We start from the raw sequence: 27,409 nt of genomic DNA on the forward strand, positions 1-27,409 counted from the left end.
ACAGGAAAGACAGTATATCAATATTTTGAATCAATAACAGAGAGCATTCAATTTCCCTCCAAAATAGATATTAAAGGTGGCCTTTCTTCTAAGACTCAAATTACATGTGATACACTTTAGATGTCTTTTCCCATGAGTTTTATAAATAAAAAAAGTAAATGCACACTCTAAGTCTGGGGAATGGTACATGCTAGTACATGGGGTGTACACATTCAGCCTATAAATGAGTGTTTGAGGCACATTTTCCCATCTTTTTTTTAAAGAGGGAGAAGAGAATCTAGCAAACTACTTGCCTGGAAAAACAGCTACATTCCTTGACTAACCAAGATTGTTTTAAAGCTGTTTAGTGCTAAAAGCCATCCCAGTGTGATTGAGGTTCCCAGATTAATTATATGTTAAGAATTTTATGATTCCTGCTGTTTCTCTGTTTTCATTACTCTACCCAAGTGCTGTATTTCAGCGAGTAAATAATTTTTCTGACCTCCACACCAAACATGTTTTATAATCTTTTCTCCTTTCTCCTCCATTGGTTTGCAGTGGTTTATGCACTGATTTTTTTTATTGGCCTCCTATGGACTGCACTAGCATTCAGCTTTTCATCTGCATCATTTTGTTTGGTGTTTCACTGTTCGATCAAATTTTTCTATATATCTTGTAATTTGCCTTGAATCTCAGTGATGATACTTATTAGATTTTACCTCTAGGTAACCACAAAGGGTGAATCTCTGGGTTCCTGGGGAACTATCACTTTAGGCTTTGAATGGCCTTATGAAGCCAGCAACGGCAAATGGCTGCTATACCCTACAGAGATATTGGTAAAAGGAAATGAGAACCGGCGCTGTGAACCTCCTGGGCAAGTTATCAACTACCTCAACCTCACAGTGAGTCTCCAGTCTTTCCTTTCCTTTCCTTTCCTTTCCTTTCCTTTCCTTTCCTTTCCTTTCCTTTCCTTTCCTTTCCTTTCCTTTCCTTTCCTTTCCTTTCCTTTCCTTTCATGCCACCTTGGATTCCTGTGTAAAACAGACCGCAGACCAATTTTTTTTTTAAAAAAAGCTGGAAAGATAAAGGCATGCTTCTTCTTCCTTTTTCTAGGTCTTCATTACCAAATCTAACTTTTGAATGGGCAGTAGCTTTTACCCTGCCCTACTGTTCTGTGACCATCATGATCCTCTGTATGTGCTACCCCTAATAGCCATTACTGCTCCTATGGCTGCCATGTTTCCTTTGAATATTGTGCAAGCAAAGATATGTGCTTAATATTTTAGCCACTGTATGAAAACCATAGTGGGTTCTGCCATGGTTATCTGGCCAGGGCAGGTCTGTCAAAAGATCAGAAAGGCAAAGGTGACCAGTTTTTTCTACATTTCTAGCTACTTGATGGCCGCGGTGCACGTCGGAGGCGGGAACTGGAGGCATCTCCAAAAACTGAACTTCCTATCACCTTGGCAGCTTCAAAGAAAGCCAAATCAGAAACGTCATTGGTGAGTCTATCAGCTGACATCATTCTTCTTTGGCTCAGAAGACATTTTATCAAATGTGTTTAGGATGCCAATTTTTGTTACATGCTTCATATCCAGAAAAGTGGGGTAGAAATGTTTGAAATAAATATTGGGACACTCCAAAATGGTAGCTATATTTGTAGCAGAGGTCAGGGCCTGGTTGCCTGAGGAAAGCAGTGAGATCTGTTACCATAACAATCCCCAACATGGCGCCTGTAGGTGTTTCTTGGCATCTGCTTAACACTTGAGTCCTTGAGGGCTAAACCCAAAGGAACATTTATTTATGTTTTGGGATTTAGAAACTGCTTCCTGTGACTCCTCAGAGAGCAAATCTTCCTCTTTCTTTGGAAACTAAAACCAAATGTCATCATGTTTTCCACCAAAGCAAAGAGCTAATCCTGGCTTTTCTCTGCATCCTTGGTGCTGGAGGTTCTTCAGAAAAGGCCTGTACATCTGCAAAGAACTCTTACTTAAAAACAGCTGCCTTGGTTGTAAGAGAACTCTTGGATTGGAACCTCTGAACTTTTTTTAATGTCCGTGACCTGTTGGCAGCCATTTTGTGATTGGTTGTGCTCCCATGGCAGCCAGTTTGTGGCAGCGTTCACTAACCTTTCAAAGAATTCCCAAAGTACCCACAAGCTCAGATCAAGCAGAAGACAGAGCAAGCAGAAAGCAGTGTAATTGTTACTTATGGACACCCAGCCAATCAAGAATCCTATCTCAGTCAGTCACATCTTTAGAAAACTTCTCCCTGTTTTTCAATTTAAATTTAAAGGCCAATTTGTAGGCATTTTGAAAGCATGTGATTTTTAAAAAATCCTGAGCAGCCTTTTCCACTTTAATTTGTTATTCCCTCTCACATATTCATAGTGTGAAAGCATTTCTTCTTCATGCAAGTATATTTGTATATTAGATCTAATAAAGGTATGATGCTTTGGGCACAACCTACTGCCCGTGTGTTGCTGTGTCCTGGAAGCAATGGACATTTCTGCACATAATACATAGGCTGTGTGTGTGTGTGTGTGTGTGTGTGTGTGTCCCTCCACAGTATGCTAACCACTGGCTTTGCTCATTGCCAACATTTAATCTTGACAGGACCCTCTTGCTTTTAAGAGTTGATGGACAGGCAGAAATGTAAGAGATGCTGCTTTCCTCATCTCTGCACCTACAACTGAAGGAGAGCTTCTCCCGTTGAATTTCTGCCTGTCACAAAATTGTTAAAGGTGCAAGATCCATGACTTATTAAAAAAAGTATTCCACAAAGTCATAGTGCTCTGGAATAGAAACGATTGCTGGTCAAAACCCTTGGAGTTCCCTTATTTTAGTTGGCTTGACACGGAGTGGGATTTTCTTTCTTTTTGTTCTTCTTTTATCTCTGTGATATGTACACAACTTACAAGGGGCCAGGTAGGAAAGAAGGGCAACAACACATAATTCTCACGTCTGACCGGCTTCCTTTCTGTTGATTTGGGGTAGAGGGGCATCTTTTAGGTAAGGAATAGTCTAGTAGAGACTCTGGGGGGGGGGGGTCCTAGCATCATCATGTGATCATATTTTGATGATCTATTTGTCTCTCCCAGTGCCCCCTCAAGACCTATAGCACAAAAATTAATCAAATTGTATGTACAAAGAAATACTCCAGATTAATAATGTGTTAATCTCCCAAATTTACTGTCTTTGTTCCCTTCTATAATAACTATTCCCAGAGCTGCTCTGAAGGCACATCCCGCTGCATCTGGTTTGAGTGTCCCCTGCAAGACATCGGAGCATCAACAAATGTGATTGTCCGAGCAAGGGTCTGGAACAGCACGTTTATTGAGGTAAGCTCCCGTTTCTTTCCCCCCATGGCCTTGGCAGAAATGGATGCACCACAAAACAAAGAATATGAAATGCAACGTCATATACATGTCTCTATGGAACTGGTGTGAAGTTCAGATCTTCCCTCTGCCGCAAACTCACTGGGTTACCTCTCTCCAACTCAAACTCTCCCACCTCCGTCTGCAATAACACCATAACAATACTAGCCTACCTTCCAAGGTTGTTGTAAGGATTGCAGTAGGATAACATGCATGAAATATGGTGAACCCTGAAAACATTATCAAAAGGCTATTGATTATTGTTGTTGTTACTAGACTGCCCATAAAAGAGAGCGAGAAAGACCGATAAGAGTATCATACACAGAAACATTCCATATAGTGCTAATAATATCCTGAAAGGATGCACATGCCTGCTGATAAGTGAAATACAGCCTCCACACATCCACTCCACTGAACCGTAGCTAGATCAAAATCAACATTGCTCTCAAACCATCATAACAAGCTCCGGAAATCTTCCAAGCTGATAAATATCCATGACTGGCCTGAAGCAGACTCTGTGTAAGATGGTATAAATACAATACAAAATTATAAACTTCAAAACAAGAATAACCTCAGCAAAAGGTTGAACCCGTTGTTATCAGGGTTCAAACATTTTTCTTAGTTATGAGTTAATCTATCAGGATAAATATGAAGGAAATGGATTCAAGTCACAACATTGGGATGCCCTCCCAACTCAAATTCCTGTATGTGATTTTGAGCAGCTGTGGTGGTGTGTTGTTGCCAGAAGCTAAGTATTGCACCAATTTACATGGAAGTTTATATGTTTGTGGCAGTGTGCCACTTGCAAACCAGCCATGCCTGTGTCTCTTAACTGAAGCCTGAATGTGCATTCAGCTAGATAGGTTCCTGGGTCAATTCCACACGGCTTACCTGAAGCCGGGATGTTGCACCATGTTTTGGATCATACTGGGAAAAATGCGAAATATCGCGTTTTCTCGCGTGAGTTTTGCGTGATGTTGCGCAAAACTCGCGCGAGAAAACGCGGTATTTCGCGTTTTTCCCAGCATGATCCGCAACGTAGTGCAACATCCCGGCTTCAGGTAAGCCGTGTGGAATCGGCCCTGGCCTGGCAAGAGACTGATTTTCCTTATTACTATATTGTGTCCTTCATAGAATCCAAGAGAGCATACACGTGGTTCCCAGAATGGAGATCCTACATCCAAACACAGACCATACCCTGGCCCATTTAGCTTCTTCATGGTTGTAGAATCATGGCACAATTCCCATAATAGCTTTTTTTTAGGACCAGCCAAATGATATCAGTGTCATTTGATACTCTGTGAGCAGCGCAAGCATTTGAGTTCACCAGAATGCCTCATCAGAATGTTACATTAAAAAAATATTTTAAAAGAGAAAGGAAAATCCCTCAAGACATAATGGTGAGCATGTCTACATCATGTGCAGAGCTGCTTCAAATGGCTTCCAAGTGCACCCACCTCTTTTGGGCAAGAGACAATAAATCTATTAAACTCCATCAACATTAATAAATCCCAACGGTTGTCTCTAATTACTCTCTAAATCAGCAAGACCCCAAATCCCTTTTTGGAAGGGGCCACAGAAGACATTTGGTGGAATCACATATGGCTTTTGTACCTGCAGGCCCTATGATCTCTAGCATAGACCCCTTCCTTCATTTTCACCAGCAGAAAAGTATGTTGGATCCAGCCCAACAGCTAACTAATACGAGCTACAAATTCTGCTATTGGTTATTTCACAGGAATTTTCGAGAACAAACTTTTGGGGTGGTTTTTCCCCCTCCTGTTCATCAGAGTTTAGAATTTTAAGGACAAAACTGGAAAATAAACTCCTGTTCTTATCATCCTTTTTTTCTGACAAAGAACAGGATGATGGATTAAAAATAATGCCCCTTTGTGACGTTATGCAATATGAATGTATTTATTTACGTACGTTATTTACCTCACCTTTCTCACGGATGTGCTTAAATATGTGGGTTTTCCTGTCTGCTTTTTAAAAAATGGAATTTTTGTTTTCTTCATAAGATTATTATTTTCCAAAGGACTGAATTTGGTTCTGACAGCCAATTAAATTCTGCAGACATTTCATATTCCCCCCAAAGTAATTTTTTTTAAAAAATAGCAAAACAAATGCTTTCTTCTTCATCTTTGTAATTTCCTTTTCTCTTCATACATCTCTGTGAATTGTCAACTTGGCTTTTGTGGTTGGTGTTGTCTACAGTCTTGACTTAAATTTGGCAACTGGTAGCCTGGTAATAGAGTATCTGCTTGACTTAGGTGTGATTCCTAGCGCTTCCAGTTTAAAAGGAACTTAAGACAGCAAAGTTGGGCGTGAGAGATTTCTTGGAGACCAAGCACCAATCATAGCAAGTTGTACTTGGCTGGATAGAGCAGTGGTCTGTCTGTCTGGTTCAGTGTTGGGCGGCTTGGTACATTTAAAATTCATTGGGTTGGAAGTATTACAAAAAGAGCTGGTGTTGCTGCTTTTAACACACCTTTGTTGTCCTCCCCCATGACAATGTAGGATTACAACAACTTTGACCGTGTGAAGGTGGATGGGCAGGCCATACTATTTCTCAGGACAAACACCTCCACCATCAACATGAAAAACCACACCGTGTGGGTGAGTGAAACTGGATTTCTTGGGTGAGCCAACCTTCTGCTCCCTTACCAATCTTGATATGAGATCACCTTGTGCCCAATGTTTTCTTCTCCTCACAGCTAGGGAGGGCTTAACTCTAGCAATTCTTCTGGATAATCTGTTTGTTAATCTGATACATCCCAATTGTTTTCAGACCACATTTTCCTTAGTAACTTGACCTAGGCCTGGCACTTTGGATGTGAGTGGGAGGATACCATATCTTCCCCAAAGAACCATTTAGTGGTGTGCGAGTCCACAACATCAGGCTTCCTCTCTAGGGCGTTGGCCAGTGATAAGACATCAAAGCAAAGAAAAGAGACAGCATACTACAGGTGGTGGAATGAAATCTTTCTGGACTCCCACATTCTGTAAGACAATAATAGCCATGCAAAACTTTTTAGCTTCTTCCAGACCCAGGTACTATTACAGGGCACCCAGTATGGGCACCCACCATTTCTCCAAGTGCCTTCTGGTAGGGTGAGGTACAGAAACATCTTCCATATATGTATTTACAGAGTGATCAATTGGTTAGATATGATAAAGAGTGCAATTTTAAGCAGAGTTAAACCCTTCTAAATCCATTCAGGTGAATGGGCTAAGAAGGGTGTAATTCTGTTTAGGATTGCACCGCTATTTACTTTATTCAGATGTGTTTATAAATGTCTTTGTGTGTTTTTTTTAATTTAAGCTTTTTAAGAAAAGCTTTTAATGTGGTTTGGAAATGAAAATGGAAAAAAACATATTAAAAATCAATCAACACAGAAAACATAAAAACACAAAACTTAAGCTCATTTAAACTGAGTGGTTTCAATGGGTTTAAGTGAGCCTACCTATGTACTGTAGTAAGTAGCAACAAATAGCCGCTTCTAGTACTAGTACTACTAGTTGTTATGCCAGTGTTCAGTTCGTATAACTAGTGTTTCGCTTGTGCCTAAGTTCTATACACTCAACATGATTATGATGCCTGTAATAGTTTGCAGGACTGCCACCTCTTCACCTTAAACAGATGTGAAAAACCAGTTTCCACATCTGGGTCTGCTTTTCTGAATAAGTGATGATCTGGTTCCAGATCAGCTTTGAGCTCACTTGCTTAGGGCTACCAACATCCAGGTGGGGCCTGGAGATTTCTTAGAATTTTAGCTGATCTCCAGACTAAAGAGATCAGATCCCCTGGAGGAAATGGGTGTTTTGGAGGGTAGACATTATGGCATTATACCATGCTGAGGTTCCTTTCCTCCTTAAACTCTTCCTTCCCCAGGCTCTGCTTTCAAATCTTCAGGAATTTCCCAAGCTGGAGTTGGCAACCCTACCAAGTCACTTTTTTTTGCCTTATCACACAAACAAAATCTGCACTATAAGGATGAATAACACTAGCTCGTTTTGCAGTGCTTTGGTTCACATCATCTAGAATATGCATGAAGCACTTAAGAAATGTAGTGTATCAAGACTAAGCATGATTATAATTCCAGAAGGGTAGCTGTTTTTGTTTTTTGCAGCAAAAGTAAGCAGGAGTCTTGTGGTAGCTTAAAGACAAAGGTTGCTTCCACATGGGGGTAATTCCCCGTTCTGCTCCGAGTAGCACTGAAAATGCCTTCAATTTGCTCGATGCTTTTCTCTCCAAACTTTCATTTCCCCTTCTGCCACCAGCAGGATTTTTGCCATTAAAAAAATTATTAGTGGTCAGTAGCAATAAATTACTACTGATTTTTCTTTAAAGGCAAAAAAAGTCCTCTGGTTCAGGTAGAAGGGGAAATAGCACCAGATGTGGACAGGAAGACAAAACTGTTCACATCTTTCCTTCCGCACTTTCCCAAACCCACTTTTGATACAGTCTTCTAGGAGACATCATTACTAAAGCTGGTTTGAGAAAAATTGCATCACAGCCAGAAAATACTCACAAGGTTTCTGGAAGTACAATGATATAATTCTAAAAGCCAAAATCAAATCAGCACTGACTGGGAGGTGTATGGGATGTGGAACAAGAACCCCATGTGGAGTCAATCTAGCAAAATGTTTAACTTTATACTAGTTTTCAAATTTGTGGCTATCATACCGTATTGTCTATACTTATTGAACATTCAACAGTTGATCATATTATATTTTTGATCTGTAAATGTCCTAGCAATTGATTACATTGTATTCACTTACAGTATGTAATCCACCTTGGAAAAAAAGCTCAGTAGGTTCAAGGGGTCATGGAACACAAAAGGTACAAGGTGAAATAATTATTATTCTCATTAGAACATTACTCTAGTTACCCTTAGGCACTACACAGCGTTGATCTCTGAGTGTGCACCCTTCCTCTTTCCCCTGGCCGCTGTACTGGGGTAACTGCGTGCCTGTCCCTGGCTTGAGCCACCTTCCCTGCTCTTCCTCCATAAAGATATGAATAGTTCCTCCTTTTTCTGTCCTTTTCTTAGTTCTCCGTGAACATTGATTCTGAGCTGAGTGAAGAGCAGCCAGCTGAGATTGAGCTGTGGTTGGTGTTACTTTCTATTGCGGCCGGCCTTTTGCTTTTGGGGGCCATTGTTGTCGTGCTGTGGAAGGTAAGAAGCAAAAATTCTGAAACATCATGAATGGGGAGGGAGGGGGGAAAGTGGATTGGAGAAGGGGCAACAGCTTCTTCGTGGTGTTGTGTTTTATATAGACACTTTGGAAGTTGAACACATGCTTATGCATGAAGCTGCTGTATAGCAAGTCAGCCCCTAGGTCAGTGTTGCCTGCTCTGACTGGCAGCAGCTTTCTGGAGTCTCAGGAAGAGGTCTTTTACATCACCTGCTTCCATATCTTTTTAATTGGAAATACCTGGGGATTCAGCCTGGCACCTTCTGCCTGCAAAGCAGGTGCTCTAACCGAGCTATAGCCCAACCCCTATAAGTATTGAATACGTGAAGCTGCTTGTCAGACGTTTTTACAGTGCTGTCTCCTCTGATGGGCAGCAGCTCTCCAGGTTCTCAGACAGAGGTTTTTCATGTCACCTATTATATCATCCTTTTTAAAAACTGGAAATGCCAAGGATTGAACCTGGGACCTTCTGTGTGCAAGTTGTCCAAAGGACCAACATTGCACAACCCTGTCCAGTGAATGGCTGCCATTAGCTGCTGCAGTTTCCAACTGCTTATTAGAGCTTGCAGCCATTCAAGGAACACGTTTAACATGGGGCAGGCGTCTTCATTTTAGTCCACAATGATGTAATCCACTCTTAAGTAAGGATGTGACTTTGGCACTGGCATTCAGCTCAGGCACTTAAAGAGGTATTCTGGAAACCAGCCAAAGAGTTCAGTACAGAGTGTTCATAATGCTTGTTTTGCAGCACAGAGAAACTGGTTGGACAGTCAGGAACTGATGCTTGCATCCTGATTTTAACATAAGCATCTGGTGAATACTTGGGCTCAGTGATGCCTTACCTGGGAGAAGGTTTTATTCACTACAGCAGATGTCTCCCAAACATGCTCAACTAGTTGTTGGCCCATTTCCAACTCTCTGTGCATGGAAGTTTTGTCACATTATTCTTCGTTACTGCAGCCACTTCTGATCCCTGGAAAGATCATTCATTACTGTGGTCAAGGAATCCCTGCGAAGGAACAGCAGTGCTAGTTGCTGGGTTGGGATGTGGAGGAACGAGGAGATGAAATCAGTCCCTTTACTCTGCCGGCCTGCATTTGCAGAAGAGGAAAGATTTCACTCCTTTGTCCTTCTTCACTCCACCCTTGCCCCAGCCTGGGAGGCTATTCCTCCAGTCAGATTCAACAACCAGGATCTTTCGGGTGGGGGCTCTTGGAATGCAGACAAACATCGGAAAACTCCATGTTCTATGCACAGGAATGGTAAGAAACTGTCCAGTGAGAGTTCTGGAGCTTCTTCCTCTGCTGCCAAGCTGAAACACAGTGCATGGTGCGCATACATGAAGCATTTACACAGAGATGCTTGACATGAGTAGTTTCTTGTGGGAATATGAGAGCCAGTGTGGTATAGTACTTAGAACATCACACTAGGATCTGGGAGAATCCCCAGTCTGCCGTGGAAGCTCAGTACTGGGTGAATTAAACTACCTCAAAGGGTTGTTGTGAGGATAAAATGAAGGAGAGAAGAATAAAATAAGCTGCTTTGGGTCCTTTTGGAGAGAAGGGAAGAGTATAAATGAAGTACGTAAAGAAATGTTTGCATTCATGCTCGGTGCATGAATGCCTCCTGAAAATGAATGAAAGCTCTGGGTACAATTATATTATTATTAATTTGACAGTATCCCACATTTCTTTCTTGGAACTCAAGATGGCCTAAATGTGATTCCCAGGCAGTCTCCTGCTCAGGCACTGACCAGACCTTGATCTCCTTAGCTTCAGCAAAGTTGCTGCATTGCATGCTTTCCAATTATGTCCTCAGAACAGGCTTGCCACTTGCTCACCTGTAATGGGTAAACCCCTCCTCTTGGCACCAGTTCTTTGCCTGTGAGCAGATGAACAATGAGAGAAAAACTTGCTGGAAAATGGCCTCCATCTTGACACTCTAGAAATTTCCCCATGTCTCCATGGAGTTTTCCATAGAGATTAGGGGAATTTGCTAAAGAATCGCCTGGAAGTGATGTCACATCCTCCCCAAACTCCACCTTCCTCAGGCCCCGCCTTCCAAATCTCTTGGCATTTGCCAAAGCAGTGTTGGCATCCCTACCTCAGAAAGAAGCAGAGTCCCAAGAATTCAAAAGTTTGAAGACAGCCCTAAGCTGAGGGCAGTTCCAAAGCTTACATGTTTTCTTCACTTGGTGCTCCTGGCCAGGTGAGACTCACTGCCCCCCACTGCTACTGCACCCTGGCCATGGATATAGCATTGTTCAGTAGTAGTATTTAGCAGGCTGAGTATATCATTTGCTCTAGTTACTACTGTTTTCCCCAGAACAAAGAAAAGCAGCCATCTCTAGAGCATATCAGTGCTGCCTCTCTGAAATGTATGTGCCAGTTGATGTGCAGTGCATAGCAGCATACTGGACCTGAGAAGGAGGTAGAAGAATGTGGGAAGGGCTGTCCAGCTGTGGCTGTCAGTGTTGGCTGCCTGAAGAACGGGGCTTGCTGTGTTCCTCCAGAGCCTAATCAGGCAAAGATGGTTTTACGTAGACACGTTCCCTCTTTAAGAAAAGTAACTTGCAAATTGGCCTGAACTGCATCCAGTTGAGCGTGCTTGCAGCCTGGACAATTCTGTGACAATTTGGCAGCAGTCCTAGACAGGCCAGCACCGTTGTGCTGCTTCCTACTGATCCGGCACAATATGTTACCCATAGAGTGGTCGGCCTTATGAAAGCTCGGCTGGACCTTGAACGTAAAAAATTCCACTATTTGTATTGGCATTGGCCTGCTTTCCACAAACTTCCAACATCAGCCTCTTATCATCATACTAGGAGAAAAAAATGTGTCCAGAGTTGAGGTATCCTTTAGACCATAAGATGCTGAAAAACGTGAGCTGGCTGTTTCTCCCCACCCCACCCTTTCCCCATTGCAACTGATGTCTCCCCCCCTGCTTCCTCATAGTGCGGTTTCTTCCGGCGGGCAAACACACGTGCCATGTATGAGGCCAAGGGCCAGAAAGCCAAGAGGAAGATCCAGCCATCTGAAACTAAGCGACTGACCGACAGCTACTAGTTCCTGTCTCGGGGTGGGGGGAGCACTGCCCACCTCCTTGCCCCATCTCTTGGTAAATGAAATTAGGGTGGGGTGGGTAGGGCAGCACCTATCTTTTGCTCACTCTGTCTATCAACCCTTCCACTTTTTAACTCTTCCTTAAACAACTCTGACATAGAGAACTGGTCGGAGAACATGGAATGTGGATGATCTTAAAGCATCTTGGTGGATACCTGAATTTGATTGTAGAGGGTCCCAGCTCCCAAACTCCTGGACTGTCAGATATTGCAGTATCTTTGTGCTATAATGATAACTCACAACTGTGTAGGCAAGACAATCCAGCTGTGAATGACTGTGTTTGTGCAATGCTAGCAGAATATTTGTCAACAGAGGGAGCGTTATTATTATAGGGGAGGGACTGTCAGTTGCCATTATTTTTAGCCAAATGCCCACTGCTGTAAAAAGAAAAATGCAGACAAAATCAATCTCTAGTCTTGAGGAAGGGAAAAGGTAGAGGAAGACTGAGCCCATTCAAATTTAGGGATCTCTTTTTAGAAATTTAGACATTTAGTCGTGGGCCTAGTAGTTTCTTACCAGAGTATGCTGCCAGGTGCTTGGATTTTAATAATAAGCAAGGGAAGCCCTTCAACCTTTTTGAAGGTGTGGATGGGGGGACACTTCTGTTTGCCTCCAGGGCTTGATCCAGAAGGTCTCTGGGCCCTCTTAAGATGCAGAAGTACAATATTAGTCTTTGCAAATGTCAGGCAGTAAGAAGCCTCCTGATTGGCCAGGCCTTATTCAGATGTTAGGAGCATTGTACTTGCTCCACCTCCTCGACCTTGGCAAGAGCCACTTCTGTGGCACTGCGCAGGCGGCAGCAACTGAGTCATTAGTGCCTGCTAATGACTCAGAGTCACCTCTCCGGTAGCTGTGTGCCTGCATGGTGCTGCAGCTGTGGTTCCAGCAGCTCCATCGGGACTTCCAGCACCCACCAGTAAGGATGCATTCTCCCCCATCTGTGGTGCTGCAGGGCTGGGGGCTGGGAAACCCACTCCATGAGCTGATGCTGCCTCTGAGATAAAAAAGCAGAGGGGTTCACATAAGGTTGCAGTCCGGTCATGATGATATCTCCTCAGCATCGGCTCAATGCCTACGTAACTGTTTATTGGTTGGAGAGGGCATCTTTTACCTTGGCCTTCAGGTTTAGAAGACCAGCTTAGTCAACACCAGTTAGGACCAGACTATATAACATAGAGTTAACAAGTACCAATTATCCTTTGGGGTATTTCACCCACAATGCACTTCATGTTCTCCACCTGGTGGCAGCCAGCCTTTCTACTAGTCTTGCTAATTCATTTTTCTCTTTCAAGGCTTTAAAAAACAGGTATTTCTTGGGTAGCTTCTGTTGCCTGCTGCTGCTGTAGCCAAGGGTCTTTCTCTTCTTCCATCCATCCCTTTGCTTATTTTCATACTCTCCAGATGACCATGCTGATGTGCCAAAGTCAGTGGAAGTTGACACTGTTATCAGTCTAAAATTACACTCACACGCATGCACTCACACACACACACACACGGCTCAACATGAGTTTCTTCTCCTTGTGTGCTGCTACCTTAGAACATAGTGTTGTCTGAGATACCCAATATCATTTACACAAGGCCAATCTCCATATTAAATCACTTGAGCTGTGATTGCATAAACTAAGATGCTTTGCAAAATTAACCTCAGCAAAACTATTGATGGCCGAGCTGACCGGCAGGAGGGAGAGCCCAGGGAACAGGCCCAGAAGGCAAAAAATACTCCCAGGCCAGCGCGCAGTGAGTGCACGCCCTCTGGCTGCGATCCTTAAGTGATGTCATCGTGCCCGGCAGCTGGCATGCTCCCGCCCTTCACAGGTATGATGATGTCACTTCCAGAACTGATGTCATCATGCCTGCTGGCAGCAGGCATGCACGAGGAGGTTGCCCCTAGGTAAGTGCCAGGTCCACTGAGATGGTAAGAGGAGCAGGCAACCCTGCTGTCCAGGCTCGACTTGCAAATCTCCAGGAATTTGCCAGCCCAGAGCTGGCAAACCTGCCCCCCATTTAACGCCCTCACAGACTCTCACCAGTTGCCGGGTCATGCCTGACAATCCTATGGCCTGCCCTTGGACAGAATGCCCTTTCTTGGTGCTGACTAAGTAAAGCCAGGCAATTAGCCCAATTTAAATCACAAGTAAACTAAGCCAAGGGCCTTTGCTTCTAGTCAGGCTTTGGTTCCAACAGGCCTCATTTTAGGCTTTATTTTGTGAAAGTTAATGTGTTGGATCCAACTAGCTTTTGGCCACCAAAATTCTATGCTGGAGATCATGGAACTTACACTTGAAAAGACCCGAGTTGTCAGGTCCCCTTACCCTCCTGGCAGGAGGGAGGGAGGTGGGATTTGGCTCTTACCTCTATCTTCTGGGAGTGGCATCATCGTGCAAGTCCCGAAACTGCTCCTGGGCTTCACACCGGGCCAAATAGGCTGAATCACCCCGGTGCGAAACCCAGGAGCACTCCTGAGGAGTGTGTGATGACATCACTCCTGGGAGTGACATCATCATGCCACACTGGGAACATGCCCCAAGAAGCCATTCCAGCACCTTTCGCCCTGCCAGCCAGGCGAGTGGTGGCAGGGGGAGAAGGCTGGGAGTGGGGGATCCCCTGCCCCCACCGCGGGAACAGCAACCGTAAAAAAGACACACAGAATAGGGAAACTGGGTGAGACTCAGTGAAAAAGCTGGCTGGATCTGAGCCAATGATCCCAGCGTCAGTTCCAAGTTTGTTGGAATTTCTTAGTTTATGTACATGAATCCAGAATGTGTGTGTGTTTGGGTGTGTGTGTGTGTGTGTGTGTGTGTGACTGCCCGTCCACTGGCAATGTTCCCAATGGGCCAGTGCTGTTGGCACTGTAAGGGCTGTTTAGCTTGCTCCAGATCTATTTTACTGTCCCAGTCTTACCAGGCATGAAAGCGTGTGAATGTGGCTCAGCCGTGTTACTAGTCCACAGTAATATTAAGTTCAGTTTGATGTCTAGCGTAGATTTGCAGCTTGATTATCAATAGTTTTAGTATCCTGGCTTGTAAAGCGTGAAAGAGTTTGAAAGCATATCTAATAGCCTTTGTCTTCAGACTGGCTTTATGCTTAACCCTAGTGAGCTTGTCCTTCAATCGCTACCAGAAAATGGTCGGCTGAACTGGCCCTCTTCGCTTTCGTCACTATTTTCGGCTGTCTCCCTGCCTCGAAACAATAACTGGGCCTGCCTTTCGCTCCTCTTTACTCCTGCATCCAGTCTTTGAATTTCTCATTCTCAAGCTTGGTTTGTGTGTAGCTTTCTTTCTATTCTTGCTAATGTTTCTTTTTTTTCTCTCTCCCTGCCTAGTGCAACTTTTTTAAGCGAACCCGCTACTACCGAATCATACCCAAGTACCATGCCATTCGGATCCGGCAGGAGGATCGCTACCAGCCCGCCGGCGGCTTCCTGCCCACAAAGCACAAGAAGCAATGGGTAACAAGCTGGCAGGAGCCTGGAAGATACTACTGATGTTTGCCTTACCCTTCCCTGCCCTTTCTCTCCACTCATGGAGCTTGCATCAGTTTTCTTCTGTAAATAGCACTGGACCAACAAAAGAACTGTTATTTAAACCTAAGTTATGTGATCCAGGTTGGGGTGACTCAAATCTTTATTCAGACTGTCGGGGTCATATAGGGAGGATATGCTCCTCACTTGACAACAAAGCTGCAAAGGACTTCTGAGGCTCCAAAGTGGCAGCTTTTTATTTTCATTCATACTGGTGGATTTTCATTTTTGCACATCACCAGGCCCTGGGAATGGAATTTCTGCCAGGGGATAGCTTTGAAACCAGCTTACCTGGGCACTGGATTCGCGCTCATATAGGTAACAGTGCATAAGAGCTTGTGTTGGATGCAAATGCAGGTTCCCACTACAGTGCTTTCTGGTGCATATTTTTAATTTCCCCACATTCTTATTTCTTATGGTTATTCCCTGCTCTTGCTCTGATGGCAGCTTATGTATTGGGTCCAAGTTGGCCAAACCTGCCTCGCTTCAGCAGTGGAGCAGTGCCATTTGGCTCAGGCCTTCCACAAGATTTCTGCTGCTCACACTTGTAGATCATGTGTCTGTCAGCTGCTTCAAAGTCCTGTCAAGTCACTGTAGTGTGCATACATGTGCCAAACAGTGTTTTCTTTCAGAGTTATGTTTGATCCATGGCTGTGCAAAAGACACTTGGCTTTTCATAGCAGTTGTGCACAGAAATGCATATGAAGTCCATTTCTTGCACATATGCCTTACGTACTTGTGTCTGGCTGTCTTGTGTGTGATTATTGTTATAATGCTTGTGCAAGGGTGGGTAGGTGTTTGTTCATGCAAGGTTGCTTGCGCTTTGCATAGACACAGAGCGGAACCACAAGTGACAAAAGGCACAGGTTGGACACTTGTCAGCTTCCCTCAAGTTTTGATGGGAAATGTAGGCAGCTTGGCGGAATGTTGGACAAGTGACAGTTGAAAAGTCCATTGGACAGCAGACAGAGAGCCAAGCTGCAAGACCAGGACACCTACATTTCCCATCACAACTTGAGGGAAGCAGACAAGTGTCCAATCTGTGCCTTTTGTCACTTGTAGTTCCACTCACAGTCCTCGCTAATGCACATGTGCCTTTTTTCCCCTTTTATACAGTTGCTAATACCACTTTCAACCTGTTCTTTGATATTTCTCTCCAAAAGCCTCATTTATAGCCTGTGCATTATTTGGAGAGAAGAGTGAATAGATGTCAGTCCTCTCACTATGTGCACCCACAAACCTGTATTTCTGTAAACACTGGATATAGTGGCACTGATGCTTATACTGTGTTGGCAAAACTACTGATCCTTTTTTTTTTAGTTGCTGTTCCGTTGTTTTTGGAAGCAGGGGCTTATTTTTACTAGTACGCTGGCTCTGCTTTAGAGGGGGGAAACAAAGAAGAAGGACTTAAAAGGTGGTATGGGGCAAAACTTTTGTTTTAGAAACCACCTTACAGTTCCTCCTCTCTGAACGACATGAAAAACCACTTATTGGACTTTGAGAAACACTAGCATTGGTGGTACCAAGAGGACTGTTTTGGCCAAACAATCAAAACCTTCAATCGGCACATACTGTGAGCGAAAGAACAGCAATGGAATCTGTTTTCAGCAAGAGAGACAGTTTTGTGCAGTGATTGGAGTGGTGGGCTAGGATGTGAGATATCCATTTTCAAGTTCACCCCCCCCATGTGCACTCTGACAGAAAGGTTGCTGGGTGACCTTTGCCCCAGTTGCTGTATTTCAGTCTAACCTACCTCACAGGGTTGTTGTGAGGATAAAATGAGGACGGGAGAACCATGTATTCTGCCCTGAGTTCCTAGGAGAAAAGGAGGGATAAAAATGCTCTAGATGGATACTGCCAGTGCTCTTTACAGGGATATGTGGGGAAAATAAGCAAGCAAAAGGCCTCCAAGCATGTGGCTTTTCCACATGAGTGAACAACTACAACCAATTCCCACATATATGGCAGTGACTAGAGGCAGTGGGACAAGGGAGAAGTGTATCTTTCAGGCAGTCTTTTGAACCCTGATAGCTCTCATTTCAGGGGTTGAGGAGTCAGGGGCTGAGGAGCCAAAAAGGAAAGCAAGACTGAACAATTATCCCTCACTTTTCTGGCTGCCATTTTGAATAGAGAGAAGTTGGCCTAAATTCCCCATGGCCTGTATCAGAAAGGGCTGGCTTTGGGAGGCACTGCTTGGGTGGACAGCTATCTGGGTGGTCCCTGTCTTTCCCAAGAAGCTTTTTCTTTTCATGAGTGTGAAAGTTGGGAAAAGTGGCTGCCTACCACTGTTTAATTCCAACCAGCCTCCAGGTGTCTGACTTGGAGATTGTACTGAAGCTGGCTTTAGACTTTGGGGTGTCTATTTTCAGAGCTTGTAGCTCAACATCTGTTGGCGGGTGTTCTAGGTTTCTGAAGTGTGATCACCTATATCATAATCAGTCACAATTCCTCTCCATCAGACTGACCTCTTGAAGAATATTAGGTCAGTTTAGGGTTGCCAACCTCTAGGAGGGGCCTTGGGTTGTCAGGTCCCCCGGGATCCAAACTAGGGAACTGGGGATCTCTTGTGGGGTGCACTTGGGGGGGGTACTTACCGCACAATCTAGAGCCTTCATTATTGTGCTGATTTTAAAGAAAATACCCCCATGGGGCAGGGGCTTCCCTTCATTGTCATACCAGAAATGACATCATTCCCAGCTCAAAAACTAAGCTCCTGTGTGCCCCAGAGCTCCTGGACCTGTTCCCTGCACCTTTTTCTCCCTGCTGGCCGGGTAAGAGGCAGCCGGGAAACAGAGGCTGGGAGCAAGAAATGCCCTGCTCCCACAAGAGGGCCGGGAACCCTAGGCCTGGAGAGCACCTAGAATTGCAAGTGATGTCCAGACTACACAGATCAGTTCCCCTGGCTGCTTTACAGTGTAATCCTAAGTGAAGTTACTCCAGTCTAAGCTCATTGATTTCAATGGACTTAGACTGGAATAACTCTGCTTAGGATTGCACTGTTAGAGGATGAACTCTATGGCATTATACCCCACTTGGGTCCCTCCCCTCCCCAAACCCCACCCTCCCCAGGCTCCATCCCCAAATCTCCAGGAATATTTCAACCCAAAGTTGGCAACCTAGGTCTATTTGAGCTGTAGAAAATCTTTCTTAAAAGGAGAACAAACTCTCAAAAATCCTTTTGCTTCCACAGTTGAAGTAACTAGGGTTATGTTAACTGTGCAGTTAGTCCCACAGGTAATGACCACTCCAGATCTACCCTCTGGCATTCTCCCAGCTGTATGTATTAAATTATTAAGAATGTATCTATCTATAGCTATGTGTATATAAATATATATATATATATATATATTTTTGTTGCTCACTGGAATTTATCACTGTTTATGGTACTGGAGGTCCTGAGTCATTGTGCCTTGGTTGTAAATAAGCTTGAGTGATTATTTTATGAATAAAAATGATTCCAATTTTTAATTTGTGACTTTGATTTTTTTCCAATTTATTATTATTTTATTCATTTTAAATAAATGCACCCAATTCAGGGTCCATCCAATTTAAGGTCCCATGGGAGTGAACAATAAAGAAACATAAATATATTTTTTTTAAATGAACAATGAGCACAGGTATTTGATTTGGGTTTAGTTTGTTCACTGTGTCTGGATTCTTGGATCCAGATTCATCATAGCATGGATAGGAATTAACCAATTTGGTAGTTATGTCTACTGGTTTCACTGGAAAAGCTTCGGAAAGCTTTGATTCGGGATTTCCGAATCATGCTGGCCCCGATTCGGATATCCAGAATCTTTCCAGATCGGGTCCAATTCGGGTAATTTACCCAAATCAGAAACCCGAAGGGCACAGCCCTAAAGATAAATAAGTAAAAGCAGAGCAATTCAGAGAGCACAGCTAAGCACTTCACAGAGTGCACTTACTTCAATAAAGAAAATAAGAGTCCTTTTATTTAGGAACTCCACTCACGATAAGAAAGAGGAGAGAGAGAATCTAATCTATCTAAGATAGGATGCTGGTTGATACAGGGAACATGCCCTGAGTCCTCCATAGTAGCAAGATGGAGAGAGAGTGTGCATACGTGAAGGAGATGAAGGAGTTCCCTGAGAGCAATCTACACATCAAAGGGAGAGCATCAGATAGAGCAGAATAGCATGCCTTCCTCTCTATCTCTCTATTGTAACTAAGCCCCCTCTGTAACCTAAGACCAGACACAAGGGACAGCGTACAAGTTAATTTCTTACCATTTTCAGGGATTGTGCCCCTAGCCTGAGGAACTTTGACTCCCAAATTTCAGATAGGAGAAAGTCCCCATTCTAGAGGAAATGAAAGGGCAATTTATTTTTAATCTTTCTTACACTCTCATTTCAAACACACGTTAGTGTCCATCGGTCAGGAACTATCTCCTAGCCCTTAGCTCTGATTGATAAAACATTAGTCACCTATTCTGGGAGATAAGCTTAACAAAGCAATGGTTGGCTAACAGCCATATCACCACGGGAAACCATAGACACCCTCCTAGTTCTAACATTACACCAGTTTGGCCTCCATTGACTCAACTAAAATTCATCTCCACTGTGGTTAATAAAAAAACTATCACCTCCTGACCTCCCAGCCTGTTAAGAGTCCTGTGTGTTCTATTTGGTTTTTCAGACATCTGATCAGTTTTTGGGTTTTATGCTTTCAATGAGAGGATTTCAGGTTTTTTGCTTCCTCTTCCCCGGAAGACAAAGGTACACCCTATCTTTGCCTTAAAGTCCATTTTCTTTATTTTAAAAGAGAGTTTTTCTTTCTCTAACTGGAACTACTAGCTCCTTACATAAAACAAAAAAGTTGCAAACAGGTTTTTTCCCTCCATTGAGCAAAGTTTATCCACCCCAAAGCTTCAGTGTTAGAACAACTGTTGTAGTGAGGGGAAAATGACTTGGAAAACCAGTCAGTGAGAATGCATTGGTATATCTGATGCATTGTTGGTATCTTCAGGTGGGTGAATCCTGCAGGTTACAGTTTGAAAATTGCTGCTAGATATTTGTTCAGCATGCCTAGTTTGCTAATCTGATTTGAAATTGTTTTCTAACCAGGATTGTTCCTCTGTCTCTCACTGCCCCTCTGCTGGACTTACTATCACCCTTCTGCAATGCTGACGTAATGAATAATTAACTTGCAAAACCAAATGATGGCCAGTGGCCAATGATAAGACTGCATCTTTGGTAGACCTACAGTGCAATTGCATAAAGAGTTACTCAAGCCTAGCGCTTTAATGAATTTAGTAACTTCACATAGGGTTGCTGCTAAGCCCGTTAATATTAACCATAATATTGAAATGGAAACGCCATTTAAAGTATTCAGAAGACTAGTGCCTTTGGACAGTCTATTTAACTATCATATTAAATAGCCTTTGATAGGCATAAATATGTATAAATTATTTTCACCCATCTGAGACAAAACAGCATGTATGTGGCTCATGTTGGCATCTCACCAGTATTGCTTGGCGTGGATGGCTGGCAACCAAAGAAAGAGAAGGAAAAAAAGAAAAGGGGCTATGTTTACGCAGCAGGCTTTCAAACAGTTCTCAAATTGCTTTTAAAGGTAGTTGATTCACACCGCCTGGATCAGGATGCCAACTTTGAATTGGGAAATTCCAAGAGATTTGGGAGTGCTGACTGTGGAGGGCAGGGTAGGAACCTCAGAAGGGTATAATGTCACAGCAACCATTTTCTTCAGGGGAACTGGAGCTCAGTTGTGTGAAGATCAGCTGCAAGTCCGGGAGATCTCCACGCCTCACCTGGAGGTTGGCAACCCTACCCCCACCTCTTTTTAAAATTGTCTTGATTGCCCATTCTGGTATTATTGCTAATTTCTTAAACTAAAAACAATGAACATTTTATAATATTATTACAAAAACACGAATAAAGAACTAAGTAAAAAATAGCAATACAATGTTTATTTTGCAATGCATGTAAAATGAACACTATTTGTAAAATACGCAATACAATTTGATTAGTCTTTTTAAAAACTTTACTTCTAAAACGCCTTAAGCGCCATTTTACAGAAAAGGCAGGATTGACATTTCTGTCAACAATAACAATGAATTGTCGAAGGCTTTCACGGCCGGAGAACGATGGTTGTTGTGGGTTTTCCGGGCTGTATTGCCGTGGTCTTGGCATTGTAGTTCCTGACGTTTCGCCAGCAGCTGTGGCTGGCATCTTCAGAGGTGTAGCACCTCTGAAGATGCCAGCCACAGCTGCTGGCGAAACGTCAGGAACTACAATGCCAAGACCACGGCAATACAGCCCGGAAAACCCACAACAACCAATAACAATGAACAGCAATCGAGGCAACTTGCCACTAAATTAAAAAAAAAAAACAAAAACTTCCCGGACCCCAAACAAACATCAGCATAACCGCACTTAATGCTAAAAATAGAAAAAATAGCGGTCAGCTAGGAGTTAAGTGGGCGTGTTCAAAGCGCGACAGGCACCGCTTTGCTTCCTCTGCCCGCCCCCTGCCACGTGGTGCCAGTCCCTTTCCATTGGCCGACGATGGCTTGTTTTTAAAGTAGCGATTGGACTGTTGGTGTCGGAATGGGCGAGGCCTTCAGAGGATTGGCCCGAAGCTGGAAAGGGGGTGGTGTCTGTGAGGAAGGGAGGGGGGTCGTGGGGTGGTCGGCGCGGCCGCCAGTCCGCCCTCGGCTGTCGGAGGGTCCCGGCTGGAAGTGGCGGGTGAGGGGCTTTGGCGGGTCTGCGCGGGCCGCGATGCGTCTCCTGCGGTGCCTCATGAAGGGCCCGTCGGCGCTGGCCGGGGCGCCCAAGTACATCGAACACTTCAGCAAGTTCTCGCCCTCGCCGCTCTCCATGAAGCAGTTCCTCGACTTCGGTGCGTGAGTGGGTGGCAGACAGGGAGGGAGGGAGGGAGGATGGAGGGGAGTGAGCCGGGCCAAAGGCAAGCAGCCCCCCGAGCAAGCAGCTCGTCACCTCAGATCCTCACCAGGGAAAAGACTGCAGGAGCAGCTGGAGGGAGAAACGCAAGGGGGGCTCTGCAATATCTGCAGAATTGGGTTTTCGGTGGCGTATTTAGTACATCGCTCTCTCTGCCTCCTGTCTGGTTTTCGCTCCCTTCCCAACAACAACCCTGTGAGGTAGGTAGGATTAGGCAGTTTGACCGGCTCAAGGTCACCTCACCGGCTTCGCTGGCAGAATGAGGGTTCGAATCTGGATCTCCCAAAGCCTAGTCCGTGCTGGTTAACCAGGTACCTTGATCAGTTCTCTTCAAAGTGGTGGTGGGAAAGTACTGTCAAGCCGTAGATAACTTATGGCTGTAGGGATTGCCACAGTTGCTAACCAAGGCCGACACTGGTTAGCTTGCAAGATCGGGCTTGCCTTGGCTATCTGGGTTGGCCCCTGCATATCTACTCGATGATAACTCCCAGTGTGAAGGCTGTAGGCTTAGAATGCCCTAACTTGGGAAGGTACGAAAAATAATAGCCCTGCGATGCCTTTTAAGGAAGACCTGTCACAGTGGTACAGTGCAGCATTGTGTTTTGGTGGGCCTTCCTGAAAGGCATTGCCAGGGTTTTGGTTTAGGACTTATTTTTTGCTATAGAGTAACATAACATTTTAAAAAAACATTGCCTCATGAGTAAACATGCCCTAGGACTGTGTTGAGGTATCTGCTTGGGAGAACCCGAACCAACTTTTTCTGATTTGTGCCTAGCAAAGACTTCATTGTCCAGTGTAAATTTAATGAAGCTGGTTCAGGTCCCATTGCCCCAAGTGGATACCACGAAACTACTAATATGTGTTAGATCTCTGTGACTGAATCTGTGCATGGGTTTGACATTGGACTATAATAACTGTTTGCAATAAGATTTTCTTGCATGTTCTAGACTGTCCAGTTGAAAATGGGTGTTGTAGGACAAATATATCCAACAATGTATAGATGTAGCCTGTGTGGTTTGTGTAGATGTATCTGCTAAGGCCCCAGTACAGCTCTCTATAAAGCAGAAGTTGTCCCCCCCAGCCTGGGTTATAACTCCCTCCTATCTAGCTCCATCAGTTGTGCAAAATCTCCTCTGTCACTGCACAGACTCCAAGCAAACATCCTAAGATGACCTCTTGTTTGCAACACCCCAGTGAATAAATTTATATGTAATCTAGGAAGGTAGCCACATCACCTTTTCCTATCTGTGTATGAACTTTAAAAGTCACCATGCTGGATTGCGGCCAGGAGTCTATCTAGTCCAGCATCCTGTTTCCAATAGTGGCCAGACAGAGGCCATGGGGAAGCTTACAAACAGGGCATGCTGTCTACAGACTTCACCTGCTGTCTGTTCTTTGTCCCCTTCTCTTCAGGCAAGTATGTGAAGGAAAGTTCTCTTAACCTGTCTTTCCAAGCAGCCTTTCCTGTTTGATGTGTGGACCAACGTCCCACAATCTGAGCTAATTACCTTTTCTTTTCCATTCATGGCATGCATAGACCTCTTTTTCAGCACGCCACTTAACATTTCCCTTAATGGTGCTTCTTCGGTTGTTAGGTAGAAAGGTACCTGGAGCTATCCTTGGTGATTGTATGCCTGACCCTCATGCAGATAGAACTCAGCTCTCTGCAAAGTGAATCTTAGTGGTGTAGTAGTTAGAGTGTCTGGCTGGGATCTGGGAGACAGAGGTTTGATTTCTCCCTCTGCCATGGAAGCTTGCTGGGTAACTTGGCCAGTCACACACTCTCAACCTAACCTCAATAAGCCTCACTGGATTATTGTGAGGATAACATGGAGGGAAGGAGAACAGTGTAAGATGTGTTGGGTTCCCACTGTGGGAAGAAAAGCAGAATATAAATACTGAAATGCCATAGATCTCCCATTTCTGTTGCAGAACCAGAACAGTGTAGTGGAAATAGTGTTGATGTTAGCTGTGAGCCAAGCTACAAGTGACGCCTGACACAGGTGGGACATTTGTCAGCTTCCCTCAAGTTTTGATGGGAAATGTAGGCATCTTGGTCTTGCAGCTGTAATGGAGAGCCAAGCTGTAAAACCAGGACGCCTACATTTCCCATCAAAACTTGAGGGAAGCTGACAAGTGTCCAACCTGTGTCAGGCGTCACTTGTAGCTTGGCTCTCCGTGAGACCAAGCCTCAAACTTCTGCTGAGCATGGAACTATGCCTGGGCCAGTCCGTCAGTCTGTTCCCCACCACCTCCATGGCCTATGCATGCTGTTCTGAGCTCCCAGGAGAAAGATTAGAGCTCAAAGATGATAGCTATGTCTATAGGCTGCAAAGACAATAGATAAGTCTGTGTGTGTATTTTGCCCCCCACCTGCAAACGCCTGCCTTCCCTAGTAATTCCCCCAAGGAGGAGTTTTTTAATTTCCAAATCTCCACAAAGCAGTTATCCCATTCTCTTTGCTTTCTCCCATGTCACTGAATTAATACCTTCCTTTTAACCCCATCCATCTCCCTTTTCCAGCCACAGAATCTTTTGGCTTTCCTATGGCTGCATCTACACATCATTGGACATTTGCACTAGAGTTTTTGTGTGTGGACAAAACAATCTATTTGTAAATGATTACTAATGTGCTGTGTCGACATGGGTAGCCGTGTTAGTCTGTCTATAGCAGTAGAAAAGAGCAAGAATACAGTAGCACCTATAAGACTAGCAAAATTTGTGGTAGGGTATGAGTTTTCATGAGCCACAGCTCACTTCTTCAGATACCATAATGTGCCTTGATAAACCAAATATCCAGGGATGTTCAGAAGTCATCAAATGTACTTCAGTAAATAACTACACCTCGTACCCCATGTAAATATAATCTCCAAATGAAACCGTGCTTGGCCACGATCTAGTCCAGTTTCCCACACTTTGTTTAATTCAAGCCTGTTCTTGCTCACCCATGGCCACAGTTTTGAGACCTGTAAGAACTACACAAGGGTGTACTTTAACCTGTGAATAAAAAGTTCACAGCACACCAATTTAGGGGAGAAGGACACAGGAATCCCTAGAGGGTAAACCTGCCGAATGCCTGTTTGGTCTGCTCTTCCTCTAGGGAGTGGAGGAAGCATCTGTGGTTCTCTTTTCTTCATTTAATTTTCACAACAACCCTGTGAGGTAGGTTAGGCTGGAAGCGTGACTGGCCCAGGGCCATCCCAGATAGCTTGATGGCAGGAAGGGGATTTGGACCTGCTTTTGCTGGTCTTAGTATAACATGCTAATTACTGCATGATAAATATCATGGGTTAGGGAATTGGCATGCACCCCCCACCCCCATCCTTAACTTAAAGTACTGCAGATCTGTCTGCTGAACCCAGGCTGTTTGTGCTGAATTGGGGTCTTTCTGCTGCTTGTTCGCCTCTGTGCACAAGATCTCAGGTGACAGTGTGCAATGCCCTTGAATTTGCAAGATTGGGAAACTAGCACCTGGTCTTCTCTTTGCCACATTGTCAGATTTTGCTTTTTGTTGACCTGGGTTTTAATACCCTCACATTTTGAAGTGACAGAAAGAAGGCAGTCAAAGCAAGGAAAGTTTTTTTTAAAAAACTGCCTGCAGAAGCAGAGGAAAACTGCAAAGAGAATATAATGTTGCTTCGTTTACACTGTTGTGTAGGGAGGAGGGAGCTTAAGATGTCCTTTGGAGGTTGTGAAAGACAGCTGGTGTGGACTGGAGGATTCTGTATCTCAATAAGGATGAATGATCCTCCCCTGACCTCCTCCTGTCTCTTTTCCCACCCACCCCCCTTCCCTACAGTGTTTTATGCAGAACGTAACAACCATGTATGATGATCTTTCAAAACCATGGAGCTATATAAAGCACTCTGGGACATTTGCCTGGTGTGGGTGACGCAGGGAAACCCACAATAGAGTGTGAGTGTGTGTTTCCGATTCCTCCCAGTCATCACTTGTATGGCTTAGGTGGCCTCTCTGCATCTTGACCTTTGCAAACTTTCTTAGGTGGAAAGTTAGGGGGGGAGGTTGTGGGTCAGTAGTTTCCCTGGTTTTCATGCAGTTCTGTAACAGAGGGTTAGCTTATTAAACTGTTGTACCAAAACCGAAAAGCAGTCTTGGGGTGCAGGAAAGACTTAATAAATTTATTGTGCCGCAAGCTTTCATCCCCACCAAAGCTTTTGTCTTAACACATCTGTAGTCTTCAGGAAACCACAAGTATCCCAATGTTTAAAACAACTGTGCATTTTCCAGCTTGCCCTCGAATATCTACCTTTGCTTGGCTGTACCGTTCTTTCCCACTCTGTCTTCACCCTACCCGAGATAGCCTGTGTTTCCTCAGCTATAATTGTTCTCATCTTTGGCTATCTTCCCTCCTGGTTCCCCCCGCCCCAAATGGTACCACTTATTTCCATGCTGCCTTTAGTAGCAATGGCCTTTTAGACTATTTTTCATGATGCAGAATATTTTTCAATTTGGAAATATGCCACGTTACCTTTGGTCAAAGTGGGTTATAGTCTATGAAAGATGGTGTTGTAATAAAAAACATTGCTAGTGTTTAAGGTGCCCTTAGATTCCTGTTGATGATCACTTCTGTGCAGCTTATTTATTCATTTAAACTAGTTATATACTTGCCTTTCTCCTGCAGCCAGCATGCCAGGAACCAAAGCAGCTAACAACAATAGAAAAACAATTTGATAAAACAAACAGAGACCCAGTATGGTGTAGTGGTTAGAATGTCGGACTAAGAACTTGGAGGCCCAGGTTCAAATCCCTAACTGTGCCAGGGAAGTTTGCCAGGTGATCTTAGGCCAGTCACAAACTCTCAGCCTAACCTTCTTTACAAGGTTGTTGTGAGCATAAAATGCAGGAATGAAAAATGCTGTAAGCTGCTTTGGGCCCTTGTTGTAGATAAGAGTGTAAATAAAGTATGAAATGACTTAAGCCCCAACCCACTGGGTATTCTCCCTTTGCCCAGGCTGCCTCTAAAGCTGTCCAGAATAACTCTGTGGTACAGCCTTGCTGGACAGCCAGGTGAGTATTGGTCTCCCTGACCTTTTCTAAAGGCTGTTTCTAAGGTACGGGGCAGCCGCTGAAAGGCCCAAGCCCAGATCTTGGTGGAATGTAAAAATTAAGAACACATCACATAATCCCTTTTATTAGGACCAACCAACCATGTATAAGTTTTCTAGTTCACCAGAATTTTTCATCAGGCTGGATGTTACAACAAAAAATTTCAAAAGAAAATATGCCTTAGGAAACTGAGTACAGATGA

The 27,409-nt window shown here is 44.1% G+C and overlaps 2 protein-coding genes across 4 annotated transcripts in view; both read left to right on the forward strand.

Moving 5' to 3' along the window:
* The window catches only part of ITGA3 (integrin subunit alpha 3), an 86,907-nt gene extending 71,818 nt beyond the window's left edge, over window positions 1–15,089 (forward strand). The window contains exons 20-26 of the mRNA XM_054993122.1: window positions 705–881; window positions 1,371–1,481; window positions 3,206–3,319; window positions 5,876–5,974; window positions 8,413–8,538; window positions 11,512–11,674; window positions 15,002–15,089. Of these exons, the coding sequence (XP_054849097.1) occupies window positions 705–881; window positions 1,371–1,481; window positions 3,206–3,319; window positions 5,876–5,974; window positions 8,413–8,538; window positions 11,512–11,622 (738 nt within the window). The 3' untranslated portion in view covers window positions 11,623–11,674; window positions 15,002–15,089. The remainder of the gene's footprint in view (window positions 1–704; window positions 882–1,370; window positions 1,482–3,205; window positions 3,320–5,875; window positions 5,975–8,412; window positions 8,539–11,511; window positions 11,675–15,001) is intronic.
* Window positions 15,090–21,912: 6,823 nt separating this feature from the next.
* Window positions 21,913–27,409, forward strand: part of PDK2 (pyruvate dehydrogenase kinase 2) — a 32,650-nt gene continuing 27,153 nt past the window's right edge. For 2 of the 3 annotated variants that reach the window (XM_054992698.1, XM_054992699.1), the window contains exon 1: window positions 21,913–22,078. In XM_054992698.1, coding sequence (XP_054848673.1) covers window positions 21,958–22,078 — 121 coding nt within the window. In that variant the 5' untranslated portion in view covers window positions 21,913–21,957. The remainder of the gene's footprint in view (window positions 22,079–27,409) is intronic. The other variant, XM_054992700.1, reaches the window with a different exon arrangement.

This window comes from Eublepharis macularius, chromosome 12 (assembly GCF_028583425.1).
Source record: "Eublepharis macularius isolate TG4126 chromosome 12, MPM_Emac_v1.0, whole genome shotgun sequence".
NCBI classification, from domain to species: domain Eukaryota; kingdom Metazoa; phylum Chordata; class Lepidosauria; order Squamata; family Eublepharidae; genus Eublepharis; species Eublepharis macularius.